A 25,625-nucleotide genomic window follows, 5' to 3' on the forward strand; every position below is an offset into this window, starting at 1 on the left:
TGACGCATGCAACATTTAAAAAAAGCATTGTGACCTAATTTAAAGACAAATGCAGTGATACAGTGATAGGCTTAGTACCTCACGTAATATATTAGCTAGAATAATAAGTGTTCCAATCATTGTGTTGGATTGTGTTCCAACACCAGTAAATAATAAACAAATAAAACAAATCCATTTGTTACTTGAATATGTTTGTGAGTGGCCATCATTAACAAATTTGTATACTGTTCTGCTTTCAAAATCTAGTATAAATGTAAAATATTTAAGATCTGGTTGCAATTTTGTACTTCTCTGCCACAGGGAACCATGTTTATGCATCAGAAAATTACATTTTTTCCTACTCAGCTATCTTTCCCAGCAACTGAATTACAGAGTATTTTTACTATGATGTGAGTTACCGTATATGACCACAGTTTATTAAAACCATCAATAACAAAAACATGTAAACATTAGTGCAACTATGACAACACAATAAGTGGCAAAATTGCTTCTCTGGCTGCTTTTTAAATAAAATGATCCTATTTATCTTGCATGTCTGTTGAAATATCTCAACAATATCCAGCCTTATTTCCATTAATCATTAGTCTTTGTAAATCAAAGAATAAGTTTCAGTTAGTAGGTCATAAAAGGAGCAGAATACATGTAACAAATGAAAGGAAACCTCATCCAGCCCACTTAGCACTTAGTAGCTAATTGATCTAAGAATCTCATCCATCTGTTTTTTTCACAGGGCTGGGTGGTTTTTTTCTATACTCCCACAGACCTCTTGGTAAAAAGTGCTCCCCGTTTTTGGTTTTAAATTTATTACAATGGGTTGACCATCAATGCCTTTGAGGATTTTGAATATTTGTATCAGGACCCCTTGTTATCTCCTCTGTTTGAGACTAATAGTTACGTCACAAGCGCTTTGAAAAACCGATTGTTAAAACTAAAGAGCCCATTAGAGGCACAGTGTTTTTCCATTCCAACAACTGTTAGCCTGTGCCTCAAATCATACAGAAATCTAAAATCTTTATTTCATCAGAGCAATACAGTGATATTCTCTTTTCAGTAGCACTGCACCTTACTGGCAGAAACGTCGTGTCTTTTTTAATGTGAAGCATTTAAAAAACCTGAGTGAGAAGGGTGAATGACAAACTAATACAAGTCCAAACACACTGCAGTCACGACTGGTAGACGGCCTTGTAACTAGAACACTAACTTGCAAGTGCATCTAGTGTTTGCACGTTTAAACACTTGTTAAAATAGAAAATCATGGTCTATCTGCTGGGGGGGTAAAGATAAGTTTGCATTCATGTGGCAGCAGATTTCTTTCCAGATATGGCAGAACTCACTGTAGGAAGAAATATACATAGTTTTCTCCAAACTAATGAATCTTAGCCACACACATACCCCTCAAATGACCTTGTTGGGCTGGTAGGCAGGCTGTCAATGTCAAAGTAACGATAGCACAATATAAGGAGCTCTTGACTGAAAACCATTAACAACGTTGATTTTCCCTTGTGCTCAATTTGAAACTAAATGAATAATTTATCAATTTACATGGCAGTGGAAACCCGGGAAAAAAAGAGTTATGCACTGCTGTAGACATTTCAATTGGATATTTAAGCCCCCTCACAGTGATGATGAGACCAGTTCTGGTGGATTTGAAATATTACCACTAGGAAATAACTCAAAAGGGAATACCTCGGACTCCTAATACAGCGCCTGCAAAATGTACTGGTCCAGCTGCTGTTATTTTCGCTTTCCATTCCGGCAATATGTGGAAACGATGCAAACACAAGCATAAGAGATTTATGGAGTATAAATTCAAACACCTTTTAAAACTGTAAAGGTTCCAAACTGACACATCGGTGCCTTGGACAAAGCCAATTGTTTGTTTTTGGATCAGTGAATTTGCAGGCTGCACACAGACGCGCGTGTGCTCCATGACGGTGTTCTTTCCTGCACTCCACGCACCAGAGCGAAGGAAACCAGGAACACAGCCAGCCTCCTGGGTACGGGCTGCCCTCCGCCAGTCACAGTGGTCGGCTCCCACCTGCGCGGCAGCACGGCTGTCGCTGGAGGGGGGTGAGAGAGAGAGAGGCCGTCTCTCTTTGAGCCCATTTGTCGGTACGGCGAACGAGAGCAGCTTCCACGCACTCTGCGGGATCAGGAGGGCCCTCTATCCATCAAGCCGGGACTCTCCCGGCTCTCAAACAGATGGTGGAGCAGGGAGCTCGGCTGGAGTAATTGATGAAGTGGAAGGAGACAGCGGGAAACCTGCCGCCGCACTTCCCAGGAGGGGCAACCCCATCCCTCCCCGCATAACCCGCGAAAATATTCTGTTTATTTTCACATTTCTTTCCCAGCAAGAAGCTGCGAGGGTGCGACTTGCCACAGAAAAGCAGAACAGCTATACGATGGCATTTTCTTAGCTTGAAATATTTCTTTGGGAAAGGAATGCTCAGTCTGCTGGCCAGGCAGCTATAAAGAAAAGATTGCTTTCACTGCTGTGAAACATGTCTATGGACTCCTCCTGTCCGCAACTCACTTCAACCTTAAGCGTTCACTGAGGCCAAAACTGTCGGTGTCAGGAATTGTCCGTTAAGGGCAGAAATAGGTGGATGCATAATAAATTTTGATTCATGTGTCCCCAATTAAAAAAATACCTGTAAGGGTTAAAATCCTAGAAAACCAGGCTATTGTCCTGTCACAGGACGTTGAGCTGTTCTTATTTCCAAGATGCCTGGCAGCCATCTCTCAGCCATGCTGAGTAGTAATAAGATTAATAAGAATAATTGCTTACACTTATATAGCACTTTTCTGGATACTCCACATTAAAGGTAATGGGGTCTCTTCTCCACCACCACCAAAGTGCAGCCCCACCTGGATGATGCGACGGCAGCCATAGTGTGCCAGGACGCTCACCACACACCAGCTATCAGTGGGGAGGAGAGCAGAGTAATGAAGCCAGTTCAGAGATGGGGATTATTAGGAGGCCATGATTGGTAAGGACCAATGGGAAATTTGGCCAGGACGCCCAGGGGTTACACCCCTACTCTTTTCGAGAAACACCCTGGGGTTTTTAATGACCCCAGAGAATCAGGACCTCGGTTTTATTTCTCATCTGAAGGATGGCGCCTTTTTACAGTATAGTGTCCCCGTCCACTATTTTTCCCAGGAGGTCTCCCATCCAGGTACTGACCAGGCTCACACTTGCTGAGCCTCAGTGGGCTGCCAGTTGTGAGTTGCAGAGTACGCGGCGTCTGAATAAAAATTCACAATTTACGATCCAGTGAATGGCTCTAACAATTTATATTAATCCAAAATTAAACTTCCACTCTATAGGCAGGAGAAGTAGTCAGCCAGTTAAAAGATATTGCCCTATTCTAAATGAGACCTTAAAATGAGATTTGGTTTAAGAGAACTATTCTTTTAACTTCATGATTTTTGCAAAATATCCACACAAGGTAGTAAAATCCCCAAATACTTGAATTATCTCCTTAGTTAATTTAAGACAAAATCTAGCTGTAATTCAGAAAGAAAAGGTCACTCTTTCAGAAAACTTTTTACACCGAGTCATCGAAATCACATTCTCATGTGTCTGTGAAATAATTTGAGTTTTGGTATTCTTTAAAATACTGAAGTACTTATGAGAAAAAATAACCACAGTACGATAGTCGATAATATATTTTCTTGCAGAGTACAACAAAAGTAGTTAAAGTCATAGCAGGCAAAATAGTATTTACAATATATTTTTATTACATATTTATAAAACCAAATACTAAAATTACAAAAAAACTTTCATTTAAATCCAGAAGTACAGGACATTATAAATCAACAAAACTCTCCTAAATACTTCTCATCGAGATCATTCAAGATTATTTCCAAATGTAAACATTCTATTTGCCCGGGGAGAAGTTATTAAATGACTTTCGTCATAAAGGCACTGCTTCCTCCGAGTTCTCCATTCAATGTTAATCACACACTCAAGTAAATAGCTCTTCTTTGGGTCAAAGGGTTTCCACCTCTTTATTTGGCAAAGTACAGTTTTCCCAATAATTTCTGTGACATACTGAGCTCTTTATAAAGTGTGTTCTCTGAAATCCATCCATTTATCCTTTTTCTAACCGCTTTATGCACTTCAGGATCGTGGAGGAACTAGAGCCTATCCTGGCATACGAAGGATGCAAGGCGGGGTACACCCTGGACAGGACTCTAGTCCACCTCAGAGCACACACGGACACAGACGCAAATACTTACACTAGGGACCATTTTCCCAGAAGCCAGTTAACGTACCACTATATCATTGGACTGTGGGAGAAAATGGGAGCACCTGGAGGAAACCCACGGGAACACAAGGAGAACTTGTACTGTAATCTCCATGCAGATATTATCCCAGGTCTGGAATCGAACTAAGGGCCCCAACACTGCGAGGCAGGAATACTATCCACTGCATCACACTGACAATCCTTTGAAATCTACCACAGTCAAAAGTGAACATCTGAAGGACAAAGCCAGATGCAGCACCTACAGGATGAGCCAGGCAATGAGTTATGTAAAAGATGCTTCCCATGAATGCTAACAAATTAATCTGTGCATTCTAACAGAGTATGATTATTGCCTCAGGAATCTGAACTGCTTTTATATCTCTTGTAGCTTACAATATCTAGGTAATGTGAGTGTGAACAAATGGGCTTAACAGAAAAACGTGATTCTTGATTTCAAAGTGCTGATGGCAATAAATGTCAAATCCATTAGTACAAAAAGGATTGGTTTTGTTTAAATTTCTCAATAACTCGGCAGATTTGTAAAGTTGCTGGTGGAACGATATCCCAGACTTTTAAAACTAGGCAGTGGTTTTAGCTATGCTTCACAAAAGGATGTGTTTTTTTTTAATTATGTGACACCAAAGTGAGAAAAAAAACTTCAACATCTTTGAATAAATCCCTCCAGTAGGAAAAAATAAAAAACAGGTTAGCTATGCATGTTACCAAGTAGTAAATCAATGTCTTAAAAGGAATTCATAGACAAAACTCTATTAACCTTAGTGCTCTTCTGAACCCATTCTGATTCTTCACTACAGTAGTACACTACCAACTGTCATAACAGCCCTTTTCCGTTCATCTAAGAGCAATGATTACATAAGATTGCAGCGTGCACACCATACAAAGAGGCTTTATGATTTACCTTTAAAAACACATTGGAAATTGCACCCAATAGAACACAGAAGTTATTTTTGGGCAATGCACTTTACCAACACCTCTAAACTGTAACAACTCATGCACTACTGATGTTTTCCACAAACTATGTAAACACACACGCAGGGCTTCATACTGTATCTCACATCTTTAGTTCAGGCTACCATCCAATAACGGTCTTGGCATATACTGTACCTGTACATTTCATAAACCTGGCAGCTCTAGAGAGTGCACCAAAAAGGTGCAAAAATCCATCTTTTCACATATTAAAGAAATAAAAATCTGAAATCAGTGTGGAGATAAGGGAGATACTTACATTCCCTTTAACAACTGGACATGCTCAAAGGAAGCCTCAGGTCTCTGCAGATTTAAGTCTTGGTTGTATGAATGCTTGTGTAAAACTTTTTCAGACTGAAATGTTGTTGTGTGGCGTAATGCTAATATGTTCCAAACTTCTCTTTTTTTGCAAACTGCTCATTGTGAAAGCTGCAAATGGCCATTAATCAGTAGGACCACACTATACAAAACAACTTGGCTTATTTTATAAATATTAACCGTGGTAGCTGAATGTTAATATGATGTTGATATCAAATTTTCTTTCAAAATTTCATTTGCTTTTGCCCATGACAGAGTTTTAGCTGTTTCACGTTTTCTTTAATGGCGTCTGAAAGGAAAGTTTGGGAGTGATGAAAACAACAAAGTTCAATCAGACTTGGCTGTCAGTAATTAGCAATCACTCCTGATCTCATTTCCTCTCCTAAAACACTAAATACTTTACGCGATTCCCTTCTTTCCCTCGCATACGTCTTTTGCATTCCTCCTCCATCCCATCTCCACCTCTGCAGCTGCCCCTTGGTCACTCCTCACTCTGCATGGGGGTCCCAGCCTCCTCGTTTCCTGGCCAGGAGGTCAACCCCCCGCCAAGCGGGTTAAGCAACATGTTAACTAAAACATCCCATAATCCTTTCAGTACACTTAATTCATGTTAATTCAAGTGTTGTTAGTAATAGTGAATTTAGGTAATATGCTGAAATGATAAGTGAAAAATCTTTCACTTCTATAGGGGAGTGCATTGTTGTCATCAAGAAAAACAAATTCCAGAGTCATCTCGTAATTACGGATAGCAAATTACCTCTGTAATTACGGGATAGCAATGATCACTTCAGTGTATGAACAACCCGTTCCGTTGTCCAATGACAGCACCTACGAGCTACCGATAAACCTACATTATCAGGAAAAGTAAACCCACAGTTCCAGCAAAGCTATCGTTAGCTTGTAGGTGCTGTCATTGCATAAATGTAATGAGTTGCTCAAATGATCATTGCTATCTCGTAATTACGAGATAATCTACTATCTCATAATTACGAGATCATTTCTTATGTCAAAATTATGAGACAAGTCAGGAATTTTGGGCCTCGATGGCAGCAATGCACTAAAATAATATGGTGTTATAAACCAACATTCAGTCATTCATGTGCATGAAGGTCTCCCATGGTTCCCCTTGTAGTCAGGGTGTGTTTCAGTGACATTTTCATTCAAACAAGACCTGAGAGGCTCATAGGGTCAAGCCAGAAGCGAAATAAAGAACTATTAGTTTATATTTATGTTTCTGTGCATGTAACCATTTTTGACAGTCATATTAAACAGGATTGTCTCTGACCAGCGTTTCAGACACACCTCTTCACCACCACCACACGCACTCTTTCTCAGTCATGCATGATATATGAGTTTCTACTTAATGCTTGAGTAATTTTTAATTCAGCTGTTTTGAACTTCCTCCAAAAAGTGAAAGACCGTCAGCTATACATGAAGAAGGTCTTAATATATTTAATTTCAGAAAATGTAATGTGCAAAAGCCGTTTGGAATGGTCTAATGTGAAATCAACTAACATTTAAAAATTAAAATTTCAAATGATGAATCTGAAATTCTTACTATTGCTCATATTTCTGAAATGTTTTATATTACTTACAGTAGGCTTGACGTAGACCTACAATTCTTTATTTTGTTTAGAAAGACTTTAAATCTGTTCTACATTGCTGTGACTTTTGAGTAATAAAGGAAAAATAAAATCTGCAATGCCAATTTAATATTCAAGATCCTTCCTTTTCAAGAATTCACATTTTCTGAGTTTCCCAACAACCACAAACAAAGCACATCCCACCCAGAAACAATTAACAACAATCTGGCCTGAAACGCTTCATAAGTTTGGCAACCATCAGCGCTTATCATTTGTTACTATAATCAATTCTTCAGTTTCAATGTTCACTGCGTGCGACAGTAGCACTGGTAATCAGTTCTGGCACTGATGAAATAGAGCTTTTTTGCAGTCATTGTGTTGGCAGCATGCCCCATTGGAACACTGAAAACTAATTCAGAGGAGATATCCTACACAGCGCCATGGGCACAATAGAGCATTTCAGGAGTTCTGGAACCTTGGAGAAAGAAATATACCAACTGCCATTGATGATATGCAGGAAAATATATTTGCAGTAATTTAAAATAATACAGGAAAGAAATAAAAATAAAATGACCATTTGCTTTAGGTATTTTCTGTCTTCATTAGTTTGTGAGCCCTGTGCCTCGAGCACCAGATTAGTAAGAAAAGTTTCCTAGAGGAAATTCAGCGACCAGCGATTCAGAGACCTCTACTTATCTCTTAAATACAAGATCAATTAGGCCAGTCAGGAGAGGCTTAGTGGTGTGGTTATGAAATCCAATTTCACAGACTGTTGAAGGTACAAAACCATTTTAAAAATTATGCCATAGGTTATGCACTATATCTCAAGAGACATTCCTTTCCCCATACACTTCAGACTTGATCACTACTGCCCGTGCCAGTTTGTTTCACTGTAACATTATTGTCTCTATACCAGCAACATAAGAAAGGTAAACCACTGTATGTGATGTTTGTGAAGGTTCTTGTGAATTAAAGTTTGCGTAGGGGAGCTGTCTTGATGGACTCAAAATAGTGAAATCACTAATTGTTATGCATGTTTTTATATCTATTGTATATGATTTATTGATAACCAAACAACTAATGTCAATCTTATCAAAATTCATAATATTAATTGAGTCAAGGCTGAGATATATGTTCCAGGTCTCTAATATATTTCAATTCAAACACCAATAACTAAATTACTTATATGTGTATCCTGTATGTATACTTAAAGTAATCAGTAGTTATGTATTGGTTCAGCGAGAATTAATAAGGGCATACTGTATATTGTGCAAGGAGCTTTCGTTAGCATTATACATACAGACCTGCTATCATCCCACATCAGATGACGTAAATTCTAAGTAAAGAAATCTTAACTTTTTCCAAATATTGATTCAGTTACTTCTAATGCAGACTGTCTCTTTGTTCAATACATCATCAATATTGAATTCCCATTGCTTTTTGTGTTGCCTGACAGAGTTTAGAAGGAGAAAATCCAAAGAGTTCTTTCATAGTAACTAAAAGCAAGATGATGGATGTCCCACCATGTCAGTCTCTCACCATCATATCACTGCATCTAAAAAAACATTCTGGCCCTACTGCGTGATGGATATTCCTGTACATCTCAACAAATGATGTAGGGCTCCGATAATTCATCTCTTCAGTGATCTGCAGCCTGGCAGGGATAGCAAAAACTACTGCTCCTGGAAACACAGCAAATCAGTGCACTCCTCATTTCTCCTGCTATCTCTGCTTCACAGCGCCTCAGTGAATCATCAGTCATTCATTTTCAAAGAAAGAGCATAGCAGGGATGTGTTTTTTTATACTGCAAATGGGCTTTAATACAACAGCAAGAAAAGATTGGAAATTAATTCTTAATTTGTTCTTATTTTCTCAGAATTCGTCTTATGAAAACCCTGCTCAATGACAGCTATCGAGATGTGTATTTTTTTCTAATATGAGTTTCAATAAAGCTTAACAACACTATTGATAAAAAAACAAAGTACTGTATGTACTTCTAGTTTAAGTGTTTCAAAAGCGGTGGCATTTTAAAGAATGTATGTAAACGTAGTCCCCCACACCACCTATTGATTTATCCATTTATTTATGTATTACATACTGCTGCTGTGATTTCATGTTCTTTATTGTGATTTTATGTGACTTTTATGTTTTGTCTGTGTGTTCTGCACTTTCATGGGAGAAGACAAAGACAATAAAGTATCTAAATTATAACAAGGCAGCAGACATCAGATTATTGAATGTTGGGCTGGAGGCTCTTGAAAATGCCTATAATAAATAGTGCCCCCATTTATAAACAAAAACGACCACCCATCCTGACTCCACTGTGTCTGGCATCACTAGATAAGGTGGGTATTAAGGCGTCTGTACTGCTCCTGTTATATCTAGATATCACAGCAGCTGGCTAAGATGTCAGACTGATCTGAGTGGTGACAAGGTGGCTGAACCACACAGACATCCAGAAGATGAGCAGCCGCTCAAGTGACTAAGTGATCGACTTATAAAAGACAGACAGCAAGGAAGAGGAGAGTAGAAGAGACCGAGAGCAGGAGAAGAATCAGTACTGAGCAAGTTACAGCATACAATCTACCTTTACCTCTGGGTTCCTGAGGATCTTAGATCTCTCAGGTATTGGGCACTGAAGAGACTTAGGCTAAATTTAGCGAAAGGAACTTTTTTTATTTGTCAAATTCCTGTTGGTCCAGAGTTTGTCCCTTTTGTTCATTGGGGTGCTCTTTTGTTAGGGACCAACTGTTGTCTCCTTATGAGCATCCTTTCATAATGGGGTCAGGCTAACATATGCAGGATTATTTAGGTTCTGAAGAAGTCTAATTTACTTTTTTTAAAGATGTATGCCCACGTCTGGGAATATTAAGAAGATTAATGTTAGGTATATAAGGGATAAAGTAGGATGTATGGTATTGGACTCTCAGAAATCACCCCATCATAATTAGTGATTTGCTTATTTTATTTCTTGTGCATTACATGGGTTTTGTAATAAATGTGTTTTTAATCTCATGCCAGTTATCTAATTTCTTCACCAACAAATTGCTTCCAGAAAGTTGGAAAGAAGCATCATGACCCTGCTCAGTATTATCTGACAGTAGGAGTTTTTATTATTTATTATAAGTTTTCCAAGTTGCCTGTCCCCAGGCTAGTGTCAGAACTGACTTTAATATTTTTAAACATTTAATGGCTCTTTTACAACTAACACCTGCTGTCTTTTACAATAGGAAGCTCATATTACAGTACAATATGAGTGCAATATCTATGATCTACATAAAATCTAGAAAACCAAATTCAAGGATGCAGATGAAGCCTTTTTTAACATGAGTCTGATATAGTCTCCATTTGAAGTGCCCTGACAATTCCTGTTATTTAAAGAAATGAAAGACTTTTCTATTTAGTATGTGTAAGTGGGACTATCTGGTGCAGTGCTGAGAGAGAAGGGAAGAATCCAGTTTTGAATGAAGCAGTTGAAAAAACACACAAAGACAGAAGTCTTCTTTTAATGACATAATCAAGATTATGTCCAAGCTAGCATAGCTGGAAAAGGACTCAAAATGAATAAGACATCAAATGTATCGCATTGGATCTAAAATAGAAGAACTCTTCTTACTGAACATCTTTCACTAAACAACTAAAACTGTTTTAAGTTGTGATGCACTTACTTCCTGTACCAGTGTAAAGTGAAAGCTTACTGACAGTAGCTGCATGGTGCCATACAGTATATTTCTGCAAAACATTGTAATATTTGAATGATTAAAATGCCTTTTAACACATTTTGTCTATTTCTGGCATTGCATTTTGGTTATAAGGACAGCTCTGATGGGTGTTAAGAATGAGTAACAAAAAGGAGAAACTGACAAGAACATTTCTTGTGGCCATCATTGCGTTTTAAAATTTGCTAAGCCAAAAAGAAAATTCTGCGCTGCATTAAGTGAAGAGAATAAGCAATGGTGATGTGCAAATGAGAGCAATTCCATCTGCAGGCCAGCAAAGTAGCAGGGCTTGCTCTCATTCAAATGCTAATTAAGGCAATTTAGCTTTCTCTTCCAGACAAACAATAAAACAGTGAGCAGCGCCTATTCTGGGATGAATCGGCTCCCCTGCAGAATCCATCGACATTTTTAACACTTTAAACAAGGAGGTACAAGAATAGCAATATTGCTTTGTTATCCTAATCGTCAGGTAAATGTGTAAGAGGATACTTAATAAGAGGTTAAAAATAAACTTGTAATGGATTCCCAATGGTCAGCGTTTAAATTCCATAAAGCAAAATTACACTTTGTTAGCGACTCGCAACCAAATGAACTCCGTGAGCCTTCTCTTGTGTGAAATCCTTTTGTAACGCTCTGAACGTCAAGCCTGACAAACAGCAATATTTAATACCCAAAGACACAGTGAGAGTGATAAAACTGACGTGATTAGATACCAGTGACATTTCTATTTGTTCTTAGATTGTTCTTCTAATATCTTGAACAAAAAGCTATCTAGCCATCCACCTGAAGAAGGCTCTACAGCCAAAATGTTGTGTCTTTTCTTTTCAGCACGGAATAAACCTTATCCTTTTCCTTTGCAAGCTGTCCATAACCTTTTTTCAACAACATTTCTCTGTACATTCAACTCCAGTGGACAGACCTGTTCATTATACCAAGAGAAAGCTTTGTAATGTAAATGTAAATTTATTCTAATGTTTTCTGTGCCACTACTCCATTCAACTGATTTTTTGGCCTGGTCAATTTTTATCCCTTGAAAAGGGGAAGCCTGGTTTTTTCAAAGGCTATCAAAGTTTGGCAGGTTCCCTTTTTGGTCAAAACATACAGCAAAGCAACAAGTCAATTGTGTAGCTCAAAGACAGACAAAAAATGTTGTTTCCACAACAATCTCCTTCTGTGTACACACATCAACAAGGATGTAATTTTAAGGAGAAAAGGACAGACTGAATATACCGTGATGTATATTCAAGAAAAGATTAGAATGATTAACTCTCATCTCTCTGGGGGTATTAACAGAAGGAGCCACAGACACACCCATTAGATTCCCTTTAGAGGGGCAAAGATAAGCAATCTTTTGAATAAAAAACTTTACCAGCATCACCCTAGTTAAAACAACTCAAGAAATTGTGTTTCACTGAATTTTTTTGCAAGGTTTCTGCAGGTGGTGTTTGTTTTTTGGAGAATCATAGCCCACCCACAACAGACTCATTACAGCAACATTTCATGCCAGCAAACATATATCAGCATGACTGCAGTTAGATTTATAAACTGGCTCATTACAGCAGTGGTATAACTGCTGAGATAGCACACAGTAATATTGGGAAAACCTTATTGTGAATTACAGTTGATATTACCAAGAGATACTAATGAATTACAGATGCAACAAATATTCACTGGAAAGCAATTTTATAAATCACAGTTTTGAAAACAACAAATGCATGTCAGTATATAATAGCGTATAACAGCAAATTTACAAAATTATATTTCGGTGGACTTTGAGGATCAGGAAAAGAGACTGGCAAAATAAAGATCAAAGCTGTAGCTTGGTGTTGGAGCTAAAAACAATGGAATCAAAATTTCTTGAAGCATCTGAGTATTAATACAGATTAAATTTCAAGCAGAACTTAATTCATGTTCTTACATACTAAGGTTCAGTAACTTTTCTTGGTTAATTACTTCCAAATTCTTGACAGTGATCTCCAGTAATTCTGTACATGCACTTTTATTGTTTGAACCACCAACTATTACAGCTAAGCCACATTTTCCTTTCAGAATTTATTTTCAAATTTCAGAGCAAATATTCATGTTTCTTTTTGTTTTAAGGGTAAGAGCAATTTGTCTCTTCGTTTGCTTTGGAAAATTTGTATTTTAAGACTCACTGTTTTTTAAATCCCCCAGGGACGTCTGCATACCAGTATTCCTGCAATAAATTAAAAACTGCATCCCTTTCTTCAGTTATGTGTAAGCTGATGCTGGCTTGTGGCAAGGGCGCTAGGTCACTCAGCATTTACCAGCCATAGTTAGTTTGCCTGTTCCTCTCAGACCCCAGCATTCACAACCCTCATACTTATGAGTAACACCCAAGGAGAGAATTAAAGCTCTGCTCCAAAGCAGACAACCTGACTACAAAACAACCTCAATTAAATAACATCTGAAGCATTTTATTCCAGAATAGTGGATTACTCACAAAAGGTCTGGTAGCACCTTGGACATGTAAACAAAGCTCATTTATTCCTTTTCTTTAGAAAACAGACATTTCTGAATTCTTCACCAAGGCCTGATGAGTTTAGATGTACAGTATGAGAAGGCAAATACAAATATTTTCTTGTATTTTCCGTACTGTATATCTCTATACTGTATCAAAGTGTTTGTATGACCTGTGTATGTATAGACACTGCAATGTCAGCTGCTACTATTATAGTATTCAAATACCTCGACAATAAATTATTTTAATGTCCCTATCCAAGTTTTTAAACACTTTATATATGTTTATTTGATTATATGTGTGAGACAATATTTCAATATAAATATAAATCAAACCACCACAGATCATTCATTCATTTACAGACTGGATGGGAGTCACTTTATTCACCACTGAAGTCTAACACCCACCTGAGTGAAGCACAGCTGCTGCCATTATACTTTGTCTCCCAGGGCTATGCAATTTGACTAACGCCAATATGACTGCATAAAAACCTCCCATGGGTCCCATGCTAAGATGTTCTAAGGAGAGTTTACATTTTATACGTGAAGAGCAAGTTGTGTGGGGAGTTCCTCCTTCAGATGAATAGGATAGAGGAATCGCAATGCAGTCTCCACCAGGGCTCGCTTTTCCTTCACGCACATGAGGTAACGTCTGCATATTATCTTGTGTTTTTTCATTAAAATCTTGTCAGAGAAGCATCCCAGTGTTATTATTTTTATGATTTACTGTGTATTTTATTTTCTGTTCAATTACTGAACAGTATGGTTTAGTGTAATGAAATGTAGAGTTTTTTTAATAAATGTGTTACACGGTAATTCCAATTAAATATTGTTTTCATTGTTATTTCATTTCTTATTTCTCTCCCCTGCACAGGGTAAGTTTATTTTCTTCCTCTCTCTGCTTCCTCTCTAGTGGCTAAATTCTCTGTCTTGTGGTCTATGCTAACACACTTCAAAGCTGGTCTCCAGCCTCTCGATTTTCTTCACCTGTTTCCTCTGTCTGGGACAGTACTTCTAGTTCGAATGGTACATTTTACACATCTTTTCAAATTTTTTTAATCAAAAGTTCAATACAAATTTCAAGTGATTTGAGATGCCCTCCCCCCCGTCAAATACATGGGTTTTAAACATTTATATGACAAATCTGCAGCCTTTGTTTTCTAGAACATACAGTATCAAATTAACGGCAATCCACATCTCCAAAAAGCTTGGACCGATGCCCCCACAACTGTGAACAATTAAAGGACAATCAATGCTGGCGGGCCTGTAATTCTGCTCTCCTGTCCCTCCTTCCTCTCTCATGGACACAGCTAGTGAAAATAAAGGAGGGTCACTGCAATATTGTAAATGGTAAATCTCTGTCTGTGTTCATACAAGGGCTAAGAAAGTGTCACTTCCGACTTACATAAAATCTGAGTTACATAAAGGCTTCAGGAACTGAGCCCTTACATACCCAGGGGATTAGGCATACACCAGTAGCCAGACCACACAGCAGATCAGTACAGAGTAGTGAGAAACTTCTTCATCAATTGAATCAAACGAGAATGTTCAAGTCCAGAGTGTGACTTAGACAGGACACTGGGATTTTAAAAAGCTTTTAAAAAGCATGAGATCATGGGAACACTGCTAGCAAAATGTTGAAGAGCGGCATGTTTTTGTGGACGGTTTAGGACAGTATGTGGGTCCTGCATTCGATTGCTAACCGGGGAACCTTCTTGAGAGTTTCATCAGGTGTTCCAAGCTTAATCCCACCCTATATCAACTATGCTAGCTACATTGATTGGCATCTACAATACATACTGTCCCACTGTGCATATCTGTGGGTGTTTGCACCATGTGGTGGTCTGGCGTCTTGGACTGGATCTGGTCCCATCTTGCACCTTGTGATTTCAGGATATGAGCAGCAGAAAGCTTGGATTCACCCAAATGAAGTCTTTATTCCTTGTTTAATTGATGCTAGGATATAATCTTGAAGGGACAGTGGAATACTGTAATTAATCTTGTAAAGCAAAGAACATCTGGTGTCCACAGAGACCTTTTAATCATATAAAGGAGCTTCAGATTTTATAAAGTGTCCATGGTTAGTTTTCTAAATATGTCTGTAGCTTGATGAAATCCTTAGGCTTGTTTATTTGCAGATTATGCAATTGAAGTCTGCATGACCATTGAATAACTATTAAAAACGTAATCAGCCTGTTGTTTTGAATTTCATCTCTGTTTTTCCATTACAATTCAAACTTAAAAAGAGAAATCGGACATTCTGACAATATTAGGTTAAGCGAATCCTGTTAGCTTATCTGTGAAAAGAAGCCTGCAAGAACTTCAAAGGATTTGAGGTCACATTTTATACATTTAACTACCAGGAAGGTTGATTTCCTCTCTTTAAAAGTATATAGCTCTTTATTACTTCATTCCACCGAGAGAAAAAAGGCACATTTCTAGGATAAAGAGATCTTGTGATTTCAAACAATATGATCCGTTCCACTCTATGCCCTGTGCTGATGATGATAAACTGAGTCCCCAGACAACAAAGCAATCTGTTTAACAGATGGGCCTTCCCTTTTTTGAGTCAGACTCCTTGAAAGAGTATAGCCAGTCGTACAGTAGCTGCTCAGGCCCCTGTGGGCAGTAATGCAAAATAGCAGGTTCAACTGCATACTGTGCATTCATTTACGGAGACAAAACAGAGCCCCTCAAATTATTCAAGACAGAAGCAGAAATAGTAATAGCTGTATCACATCTAAAAACAATTATAAACATTAAAATTAAAGCAAATAACTGTTTAAAATGAATCTTTGCAGATCTGCTCCAATCCATCAATGACCTACAGTATATTTAGAACTGTTTTTTAAGTACAAAACGCATTTGGAAAATTTCCACCGGGTGATGACACAAAGGGAAGAGTTAGCGAAGCTGGACATCAGTGCGACTGATGGGCTGGTGGGCGACATGGCATCAGGGGGTCATGGGAGTGCATGGCGGCAGGCTGAAACACATCCCCGCGGAGCGACAAACTGTACGACCATTTAGGAGAAAAGACAACACTTATCTCTAGCCCCTAAAGAAAAGCCCTACTCCTGTGTAAATGCAGGTCAACGATCCTTCCTTCACAGCTTTCACTGCCCCATCAGCCCAGTCGCTCCCTGTGCCGAAGCACCGTGGCTGACGCCATACTGGGGTCTTGGCCAGCTCATCCTCAGTGTCAAGCTGTCAAAAACCAGCCGTGTAATCTTCATAACTACGCAACCTCATTAAGTCGCAGTGTGTTGTCTGGATATCCTGAATTTTAATTTTGATTAAGTAGATTCAAAAAAAGAAAAATAAATGCTTCATAGTTTGTGGGGCAGGGGGACCCAGGCTCACTGGCTTTTCGGCATAACTCCCTTGCACACCCACACTCCTCTGCTATCGCTTTAAGTCATCCTGGGTGCACTTTGAAATGGAACAGTGTTGGCCACAGCCAGGTAATGCTGGGGTGAAGCCAGAGGAAACTCCCACATTCGCTCATTGTCCACATTCTCGGGTAATGCAGGGGCGACTCCTGCTCGCTTTCCACACTGACGGGGGATGGATGGGGTATGTTTTTCCTCTTTGGGCCTTCCGTGTGTTAGGATTGAGGCCCAGGGTTTTAAAACATTCTGCTCCTAAACTCTGGCCTGGACTGTGCTAGTCTGAGAAAGATTTCATTAAAAAACCATGAAAGCATAAACTACTTTGTAGTTAAAGATTGTGAGCAGAGCAACATTTGACAAAAAAAAAATCTCACTACTTAATGGTGAGTGGTATATATGAGCCTATACAATATTTACTGTATGCTGGTATACATTACATGAAACATGATATTGCCAGCAGCCATATCATTCTGCAACTAGCAGCCCACTGAAGCTCAGCAGGTGTGAGCCTGGTCAGTACCTGGATGGGAGACCTCCTGGGAAAAACTAAGGTTGCTGCTGGAAGAGGTGTTAGTGGGGCCAGCAGGGGGGCGCTCACCCTTTGGTCCATGTTGGTCCTAATGCCCCAGTATAGTGGCGGGGACACTATACTGTAAACAGGCGCTGTCCTTCGGATGAGATGTAAAACCGAAGTCCTGACTCTCTGTGGTCATTAAAAATCCCAGGGTGTTTCTCGAAAAGAGTAGGGGTGTAACCCCGGCGTCCTGGCCAAATTTCCCATTGGCCCGTACCAATTATGGCCTCCTAATAATCCCCATCTATAAACTGGCTTCATTACTCTGATCTCCTCCCCCACTGATAGCTGATGTGTGGTGAGCGTTCTGGCGCACTATGGTGGCCGTCGCATCATCCAGGTGGATGCTGCATATTGGTGGTGGAGGACGGGATTCCCATTTCCTGTAAAGCCCTTTGAGTGGAGTGTCCAGAAAAGCGCTATATAAGTATAAGCAATTATTATTATTATTATAATTACATGGCCATTTTCCTAATATATTTTTCAGTGAGTAAAAACATCTACTCATTGTAAAATTTTATTTTGCTCCCCTGCAATGTGTAGCACAATGCATATCAAGACTACCAAAACATGAGTTCTGTCTCTGCATCTCAGTTAAAGTTTGTCTAAATCCAGGATACCTCTTAACATATAGGTTCATGCTTGGTAGTTGATGCTTAAATATTGTTTTAAAATGTACCACACACATTTAAGCCTTATCTATAGTGTACTACTGTCAATATCTTGTTCATTTTCTTTGGTTAAGATATTTTAAGATATGTCTCACATAATGTCAGGTGTAAAGCTCAGCAAAAAGAGACTATAGATACAAAATGGGAAACCTAGGAGAGACTATGAAAAAGACCTACTGTAGGTGTTAATGTTGACATGACATTTACATCTTCTAGTCAATGTAGGGAAATAATTTAAAAGGCGCACAAAATGCTAGGATATATAGTTAAAAGTATAGAATTAACTCAGGTTATAATAAATTGTGCTGCATAACACATTAATAAGGCATAGACATAACATTTAGAATACATGTGACATTTAGAACATTTTGTACAGCTTTGGTTATCATGTTACAGAAAACATACTGTTGCTCTGGACAACAAGACACACAGGGCTTAAGGGAATGTAGTACACCAATAGGCTGAAGGAAATGAACCTTTTCAGTCTTGAACAGAAACGACATCATGACCTGACAGAAGTATTCAAAATCCTCAAAGGCATGGATTTCTACAGAATCAACAGTGAAATGCATACCAGAGAACACAAGTGGAAAGTACCTGGAAATACATTTAAACTGAGAACAGGAGGCACTTCTTTAGCCAAAGGGTTGTGAGATTGTGGAACCAGCTACCCAGCCATGTTGTTTGAAGTCTATACCCTAGCTCAAGATATGGCTGGATAGATCCTTGAATCAATTAGCTACTTACTACCAAATGGGCTAGACGGACGGAATGGACTCCTCTCCTTTGTCTTTTTAACAAAAAAGTTTACAAATTTCACATAATAAAACTTATGAGGCAACAAGGACTATGAAAAGTACCTCAATCATTAACTCAAGAATTGTATATGCTTGTTTTAACTATACCCGATCACGTGCAACTTACATATAGTGTCAACATAGTGTCTTTTTAATAGCTGTGCGGCATTTAAAATGTCAACCTATTTTACAAAACATGTAAATGGTTGAATTTGATTCTTGTCCAAGCTTTATAATAATAGATTTCTGGAACAGCTTCTATTATTTTAAGACTAGGATGTTTCTTTCAGCAATTTATTGCACTCTTCTACATTTTGAGGGGTAAAAAAATTTCAACACCCTTATCAAGCAACTTTAGCATTAATTAGACCCAGTTCTAAATTCTTTTGTTTGTTAACAGTCCAGTTATGAAAAGTATGTTGTCCTGAGCACTGCTGACAAAACTTCCAAAAATGTAGCTAACACCACATTTAGGCACAGTACTGTATTAACATTTATCAGCTTATGTTTATTCTATATGAAAACAAGTTGCTGTGATTCAGTGAACCAGGAACTGAATAATGTGCATTAACACTATGTACGTAGCTACAATTACCTCTGACCGGTAATCAAATCTCATTCCGAACAGCAGTTCTCTGTTTCAAAGTTATTCAGGAAAAGAAGAGATCAAAAACACCCATGGAAGAAATAAATGAAACGCCTGGGTAAATCTGGAATAACATTACTCCTAATTACTCCATTTCAATAGTATTCTGATCATAATGTTGTTTTCAATACCAAGATTTTAAAGCAAAGTGATTGTGCCAATTGATGTGTATTGTGAGGTCACCCTTTCCAACACTTTTCTAAATGTGATGCTTTGGAATCTCTGTTACTACTCTGTGAGTGCCTGGCTTTAATGATATAAGACAACCAGCCGATTATTGTAACTGCGTTTATATACTGCAGTGGTTCTCAACTCTGGTCCTGGGGGATCACTGTCTTTTTTGGCTTTTGCTCCAGCCCAGTTCTTAATCACTGGCTAACTCATTCCAGATTTCTACCTGGAGCACATGTTTAAACGTGCTTTCAGGTCTTAAAAGGTATATTGTTTGAAATGTAACCCTTTAGAATATATAGAAGGCAAAACAAAAGGCCACTGTGGGAGTGTCTGATAGATTGTCGCTCTTCCCTGTTTGTCAGAAACTGGTCATCGATTCAGAGCTTAGACAGAAATTTAGGTTAGGAACCTGAGGAGAGTTTGCTTAAATCTTTGAATGTTCACATCGGTGGAAACAATAGTCTTGACAAAGGTTATGTTTGAAACTCAGGACTGCATGGAAAACCATGTTTGCCCAAATTCTAAACAAGTTGGCAGATCAATTAAAAGGATTAAAGATACAGAGATCAGCTGGACCAAAAGCCAGCAGAGAAAGTGGTCCCTCTGGGGTTGGGCAGCAATGATATGGTGTTTTTCACCCCAAATGATCCCAAAGTTATTTCCAGAAATTTATAAACAAAAGGGGATATACTCTTGCTACTAATTAAGTGCAACACCCAAATGCATCTCGCCTATGTAACGCACTGCCGTCATTATGTTTTAGCAGCTTCGTTATACAGCAGACCAAGTAGCGAAGAAATGACATTGCCAAATGAAGGGTTAACTCTTCCACTCTTGCAATGCCATGAGCTTTGAAGGAACAAGTAGTCAGGACCGCAGTTTAACGTCTTGTCCAGGGTGCCATCTCCTTCAGCACAGTGTACCTGGTTATCACATGGGCTACTGGTTAATGGAAATTGTGGACCAGAGGGAAATGCACCACCTACTGGTACACCAACGCCACTAACAGCAGAAACCTACTGTACATTTCCTCTGAGGAGGTCTCCCTTGCTAGTCCTTACCTTGCGTAGCTTCTGAGTTCTGATGGGATCAGACCCGATGGTGGAAAGGCTGCTGTTCAACACTTCACAAGCCAATGAATGTGTTAATCTGGAAGCAGTATTGAAGGCCATATGTCTGCCTTTTACCAGAACAATATTCTGCCTTTTGCCACTAAAATATAACTTAGGTGTTTAGCTGGCCTACAGATAAAGGCGTTATGAACTTGATGAAGAAAAATTGTTTACCCGCTACAAAAATAGTGGCTCCATCCCATTTTGACACCAGAAACAATCTATAAACTAGCCTTGGCATATTACAGTATCTCTCTACTTTCACACACTAAGAATGCATTTAAAATACAGTTCACGATTTAATAGAAATTATCAAATGTTTTAATGTAAAATGTGATGTCCAAGAGATATAGGGAAATCTTTTTTTAAAATAAATGATAAAAACCCATTGTTGTTGAAAACTGTATGATGGTAGAACATAAATTACAATATTCCTGGAATATTTTAAAATTATTTTATTTAAACCTATTATTTATTCTCAGAGGTCTGTAGAATTTGAAGTTCCTTAATAATATATTAATATTAATAGCAAGATAAAAACAACATGAACTGCAATTCCAGAATACATGTTAAATGAAGTTTCAACAATTTATACAAAAAATGCTTGTACTACGGAAATTCCTAATTACAAACTGGTGCCAATTAGACAGATTATAACTTATGTGCACTGGCAGATTGATAACCTTTACAATCACAAGGCCATAATTATTTTCAATTATTTTCTAAAACTGGAAACAGCTGAATTTGATGGCTAATTACATGTATTCATTTACTAGTGTGAAACACTGTACAAAGTCATGCGCCTAATACTCGAATATAGTTTTGTTCAAAACAGACCTTTATTGCAATAAGACGTCGGTGAAATAGTGAAAGAGGCAGCATTGTGTAGGACTGGTAGTATTAAAAAATGAATGCAAAGTAGGGCAGAAGTGACAGAATGAATTGAATGAATTTACAATACAAAGTACTGTCAGTAAGAACAAGATTTTAAATGGCAGATTTACACTGATCTCTTAATATGAAATGGATCCCTTCGGTTACCATACGGCTGATGTTGATTTATATACTGTAAAGGTTAGAGTAAGGGTACAGTTGAAAAACTAGTCAAAACTGATAATAGTACAAAAATAGGGGGAATGGCAACCAGAAACGGTGGAAAGGGAATTATAAAAAGACCTAGACCAAATCATGCATTGGCAGATACTTGCCAAATGAAGTGTAACATTGGTAAGGAACAACAGGTTACTGTACAGAGCAATTATGATATTGTAGCCCGAATTCATTAAAATCTCTAAGCGAGGCTGGGCATGGTCAGTACTGAGATGAGAGACCTCTAATGAAAAACATTTTGCTACAGTGAGTGGTGTGACGGACCAGGAAGCGGTACTCTTCTCTCTGGACTAGAATTTATACAACATAAACAATATAACATTAAAATATAATATATATAGTCCAGAAAGTAGGATGCAGTAGAAGACAGTGGGAGCTTATGTCTTTCATACGAGATGTTAAACCAATTATAATAATTACATGATCATTAACATTGCCACAGCACTGTTTGTAACTTGATTAGGGGTGTTAACACTGGTGTCCTGCGCAACTTTTACTCTTCCACAATCTGACCTATCTGTAGTTAATTGACCTCTGGCAATCTCTCACTTCGGCACTTTAGAAGCATATTCACCTAACGGCTGTCGTGTACTGTAGGTAGGTGCTGCAGTTCCCCACTTACTGTATGTGTAAAGTGTTCTGGTACATGAAAAGAAGTAAATTAATGCGAATAATTATTAGTTATTGCTCAGCTTGCTCACTATTCTAATAACCACATAAATGAACATGCTGGCTTACCTTGGAAAGGCCTCCAACCTCCAAGTAAAAGCAGATTATGAAAACATTCCAGGCTACCCAGAGGGCATTCCAAATGGCATACTAAAAGAGACAAAGGAAAGACGGAGGTGGTCAAACAAAGTGAAGAGCTCAGAGCACAGAGAAAAATCAATATGGCAAAACAGCTTCAATAACGCTCCATTGGGAAGCATTAAGGACAGCAAGCAAGAAAATATACCGAAGGGAAAGCAGACCTCCCTCATCCCGGCTCCCATGTGGGCTGTGGCAATTTACTAATCCAATTCTGCATCTGTTGCAAATATTGACGAGTCAAAATGAGATTCATTGTGTCTCAAAACCAAATGAGACCAAGGAATCCCTTGCCTCAGCTGACCAGGCAAGTATTCATTGCTTTCATTTTACAAATGACAAGGAAGATGCTGCAGGAGAGCTATAAACAAGAATGAATAGTCTAAACATTTACATTATAAACTCATACAACAAGAAAAACGATTACTTCCCTCATAGTAAGAGCATTTTTTTTTTAAATGTTGAAAAGCAAATGACATTTCAGCCTCTAAGGAGTAGTCATCTGGCAGCTAAAAGCAATATATTCGCAGCAAACATTTCAGACCAATGTCAGTATTAAGATGCACGGACAAAAATGTTTTAAAATGACCAACTTGCTGTTGTTCGATCTGTAATTCTAAATGCAGGCCAATGTATTCTAGGCTCTAGCTGAAGTCAGTGACAGATGTGAGTGGGATTTAGCAGAATGAAATGAGAACTGAAATATTCTCTTTGGGAAAGGGGTTCTTTGTCAGACATTTAAAGCATTCCTCTTCCCTTCAACTGATTGTACCCCCCCTCCCAGAAAGTTTTCAAAATGAAATGAATTAAAATGTATTCCATTTAAAATCACTACACATTAATACAGCATCATCAAACAATAGCAACTATAACAATAGCAACATGTAACACAGCCCAGTAAGATCAAAATGAACAGCAGGTGGTCATACAGTAGCTTTGTCATTTTGAGAGCCATTCTAGTGGATTTTCTAACTTTATTATTGTACTTGGTTGAATATTGTCTCTCCAAGGGCAGAAATGTAGAATAGCACAATATTTTCAAAATGCAGTGATTCAAGGATTTGACTACCCACCCTAAAAATTCTACTGGTTTGGGAGAAAAGGTGTGGAAATGTCACAATTCCACTCTTGGATAAACAGTCCAGAGAGACTGCGAAGGAGGACTTTCAATTTGTTAAGGAGCTGAAGATAAACAGATTGGTTCACAGTATTGTTAGAACTGATCTAAATTTATAATGCTAACATAAGATCTGTCTACAATGATAATTTAGTGTTATGCACACAGGTTGTTTGAAATATGGTTATGTGCTAAGGAGAAACTTTTAATAATAATAATAATTGCTTACACTTATATAGCGCTTGTTGAAAATAATAACTAGATTTAACAGGTGCAATGCAGAACTCATAGGAGCCACATATGTGTCTGTATATGCTGCTCTGTTCAGTGGGAAAAAATAGTTTGTATGAAAAATACAGTGCTTTTTTAAATCCATTTTACAAATGCAACAGATAAATAACTAACAGGTTCACCATGTGAAAAAGTACATTTTCTGCGAAAGCACTTCACTCACAACATGAGAAGAGCAGCCGTTGTTTTTTAATGACAAAGATTAAGTCAGAGAAGATAGCAAGCATCCTGTCAATATACTGCTCTCTATTTTAACTTAAAATATCAATCATCTCACACAAAAATAAACTCCTATCATTAGGGAGGAAAAAAACACATATGCCCGTCTGCGAGGATATTTTCCTGTAAACCTAACAGAAGTAACTGTTTCTTAATACCATTCTGTTACAAATTCCTGTTTTAACAGAATATCATCATCAATTAAATACTGCCTATAGTAACCATATGTCAAACTAAAGAGGGTTCAGCTGGAAAATTCACAGCACAGATGGGGCAAAGCTTTTAGGAAACTGGACAGCTGTAGACTGACCCACCAGAACATACCTTGTCAGAGTTCTAATTTAGCATTTAATTGTTTGTTGAAAATGAATGTTTATATAATCTAAGATTTTGTTACTGATTTAATAACTTTTTTTATTAAGTTATATATCAGCCTATATTTAATCTTAATCATTATTAATTTGTTGATATAGGATCTTGGTTTTATTCCAATTCACCTTGAGACCAAATGGCTTCGCTTCCCCATTGAGTAACTCCAGAACAAGGACAAGAACTTCTGCCGAAAATTTAACATAATCGAACATAGTCGAAGTCAGTGAATTTAGTCTTCCAGTGTTGTGTCAATAGATCTAGTGCTATAGATCCGCTCCAGCATCTGATGTCAGTTTATAGCTTTGCCTGTCCAGGCTCAGGATTTCAACTTGCTGCCTCCAAGTCAATAAAGGTGATGCATAATATTCTTTGGAATTCTAGCCTTGACTGCAGCAGAACCATCAGCGGAGGATTCTGTGTGTGTGTACTGTATGTACCTGGAGCACTTCTCCTAACAGACGGGAAGAATGATACCCGCTTGCTGCTTCAGCTGTGCACATCACCATCATTATTGTTGTCCTCATTGCCGATGATGATGAACCCCTTTATCTAACACAATTTAAATTACAAATAATGAGGTTAAAAAAATCCATCATGTAGAGTGTCAAAAACAAAAACAAATCACTTCAAGGCACAGAAAGAAAAAACACATCCAATGATCTTAAGCTAATCATAGTCCTGATTTTTTATGCATTTGTTTCTGCCACGGGGATGAGCGGGAGAAGAATGAGAGGATTTAAGAGATAGGAGAGCGAAGAGAAAGAGCAATTAAGTGACAAGCAGGAGAAGAGTGGACAGAATGAATGATTATAGAGGGAGAAATGACAGACTGGAGATTCAAGGGAGCATATTGATGCAGGGAGTAAGTGGGAAGAATATGGAGAGTGGTAGCCAATGAAATGTGCACGGTGGAGGAAAAGCAGGACTAAGAGAATACTGAGCGGGCGGCAGAGCCTAAGAGACAGTGACTTGTTGATGCAGAAAAGCAGCATAGGAGAGAG

General features: G+C 38.2%; 1 protein-coding gene across 1 annotated transcript in view; it reads right to left on the minus strand.

Moving 5' to 3' along the window:
- Window positions 1–25,625, minus strand: part of LOC148831799 (sodium/potassium-transporting ATPase subunit beta-1-interacting protein 3-like) — a 153,593-nt gene that overhangs the window by 60,020 nt on the left and 67,948 nt on the right. The window contains exon 3 of the mRNA XM_088919188.1: window positions 22,557–22,637. Within this exon, the coding sequence (XP_088775314.1) occupies window positions 22,557–22,637 (81 nt within the window). The remainder of the gene's footprint in view (window positions 1–22,556; window positions 22,638–25,625) is intronic.

Source organism: Atractosteus spatula, chromosome 6 (genome assembly GCF_055471065.1).
Source record: "Atractosteus spatula isolate fAtrSpa1 chromosome 6, fAtrSpa1.hap1, whole genome shotgun sequence".
NCBI classification, from domain to species: domain Eukaryota; kingdom Metazoa; phylum Chordata; class Actinopteri; order Semionotiformes; family Lepisosteidae; genus Atractosteus; species Atractosteus spatula.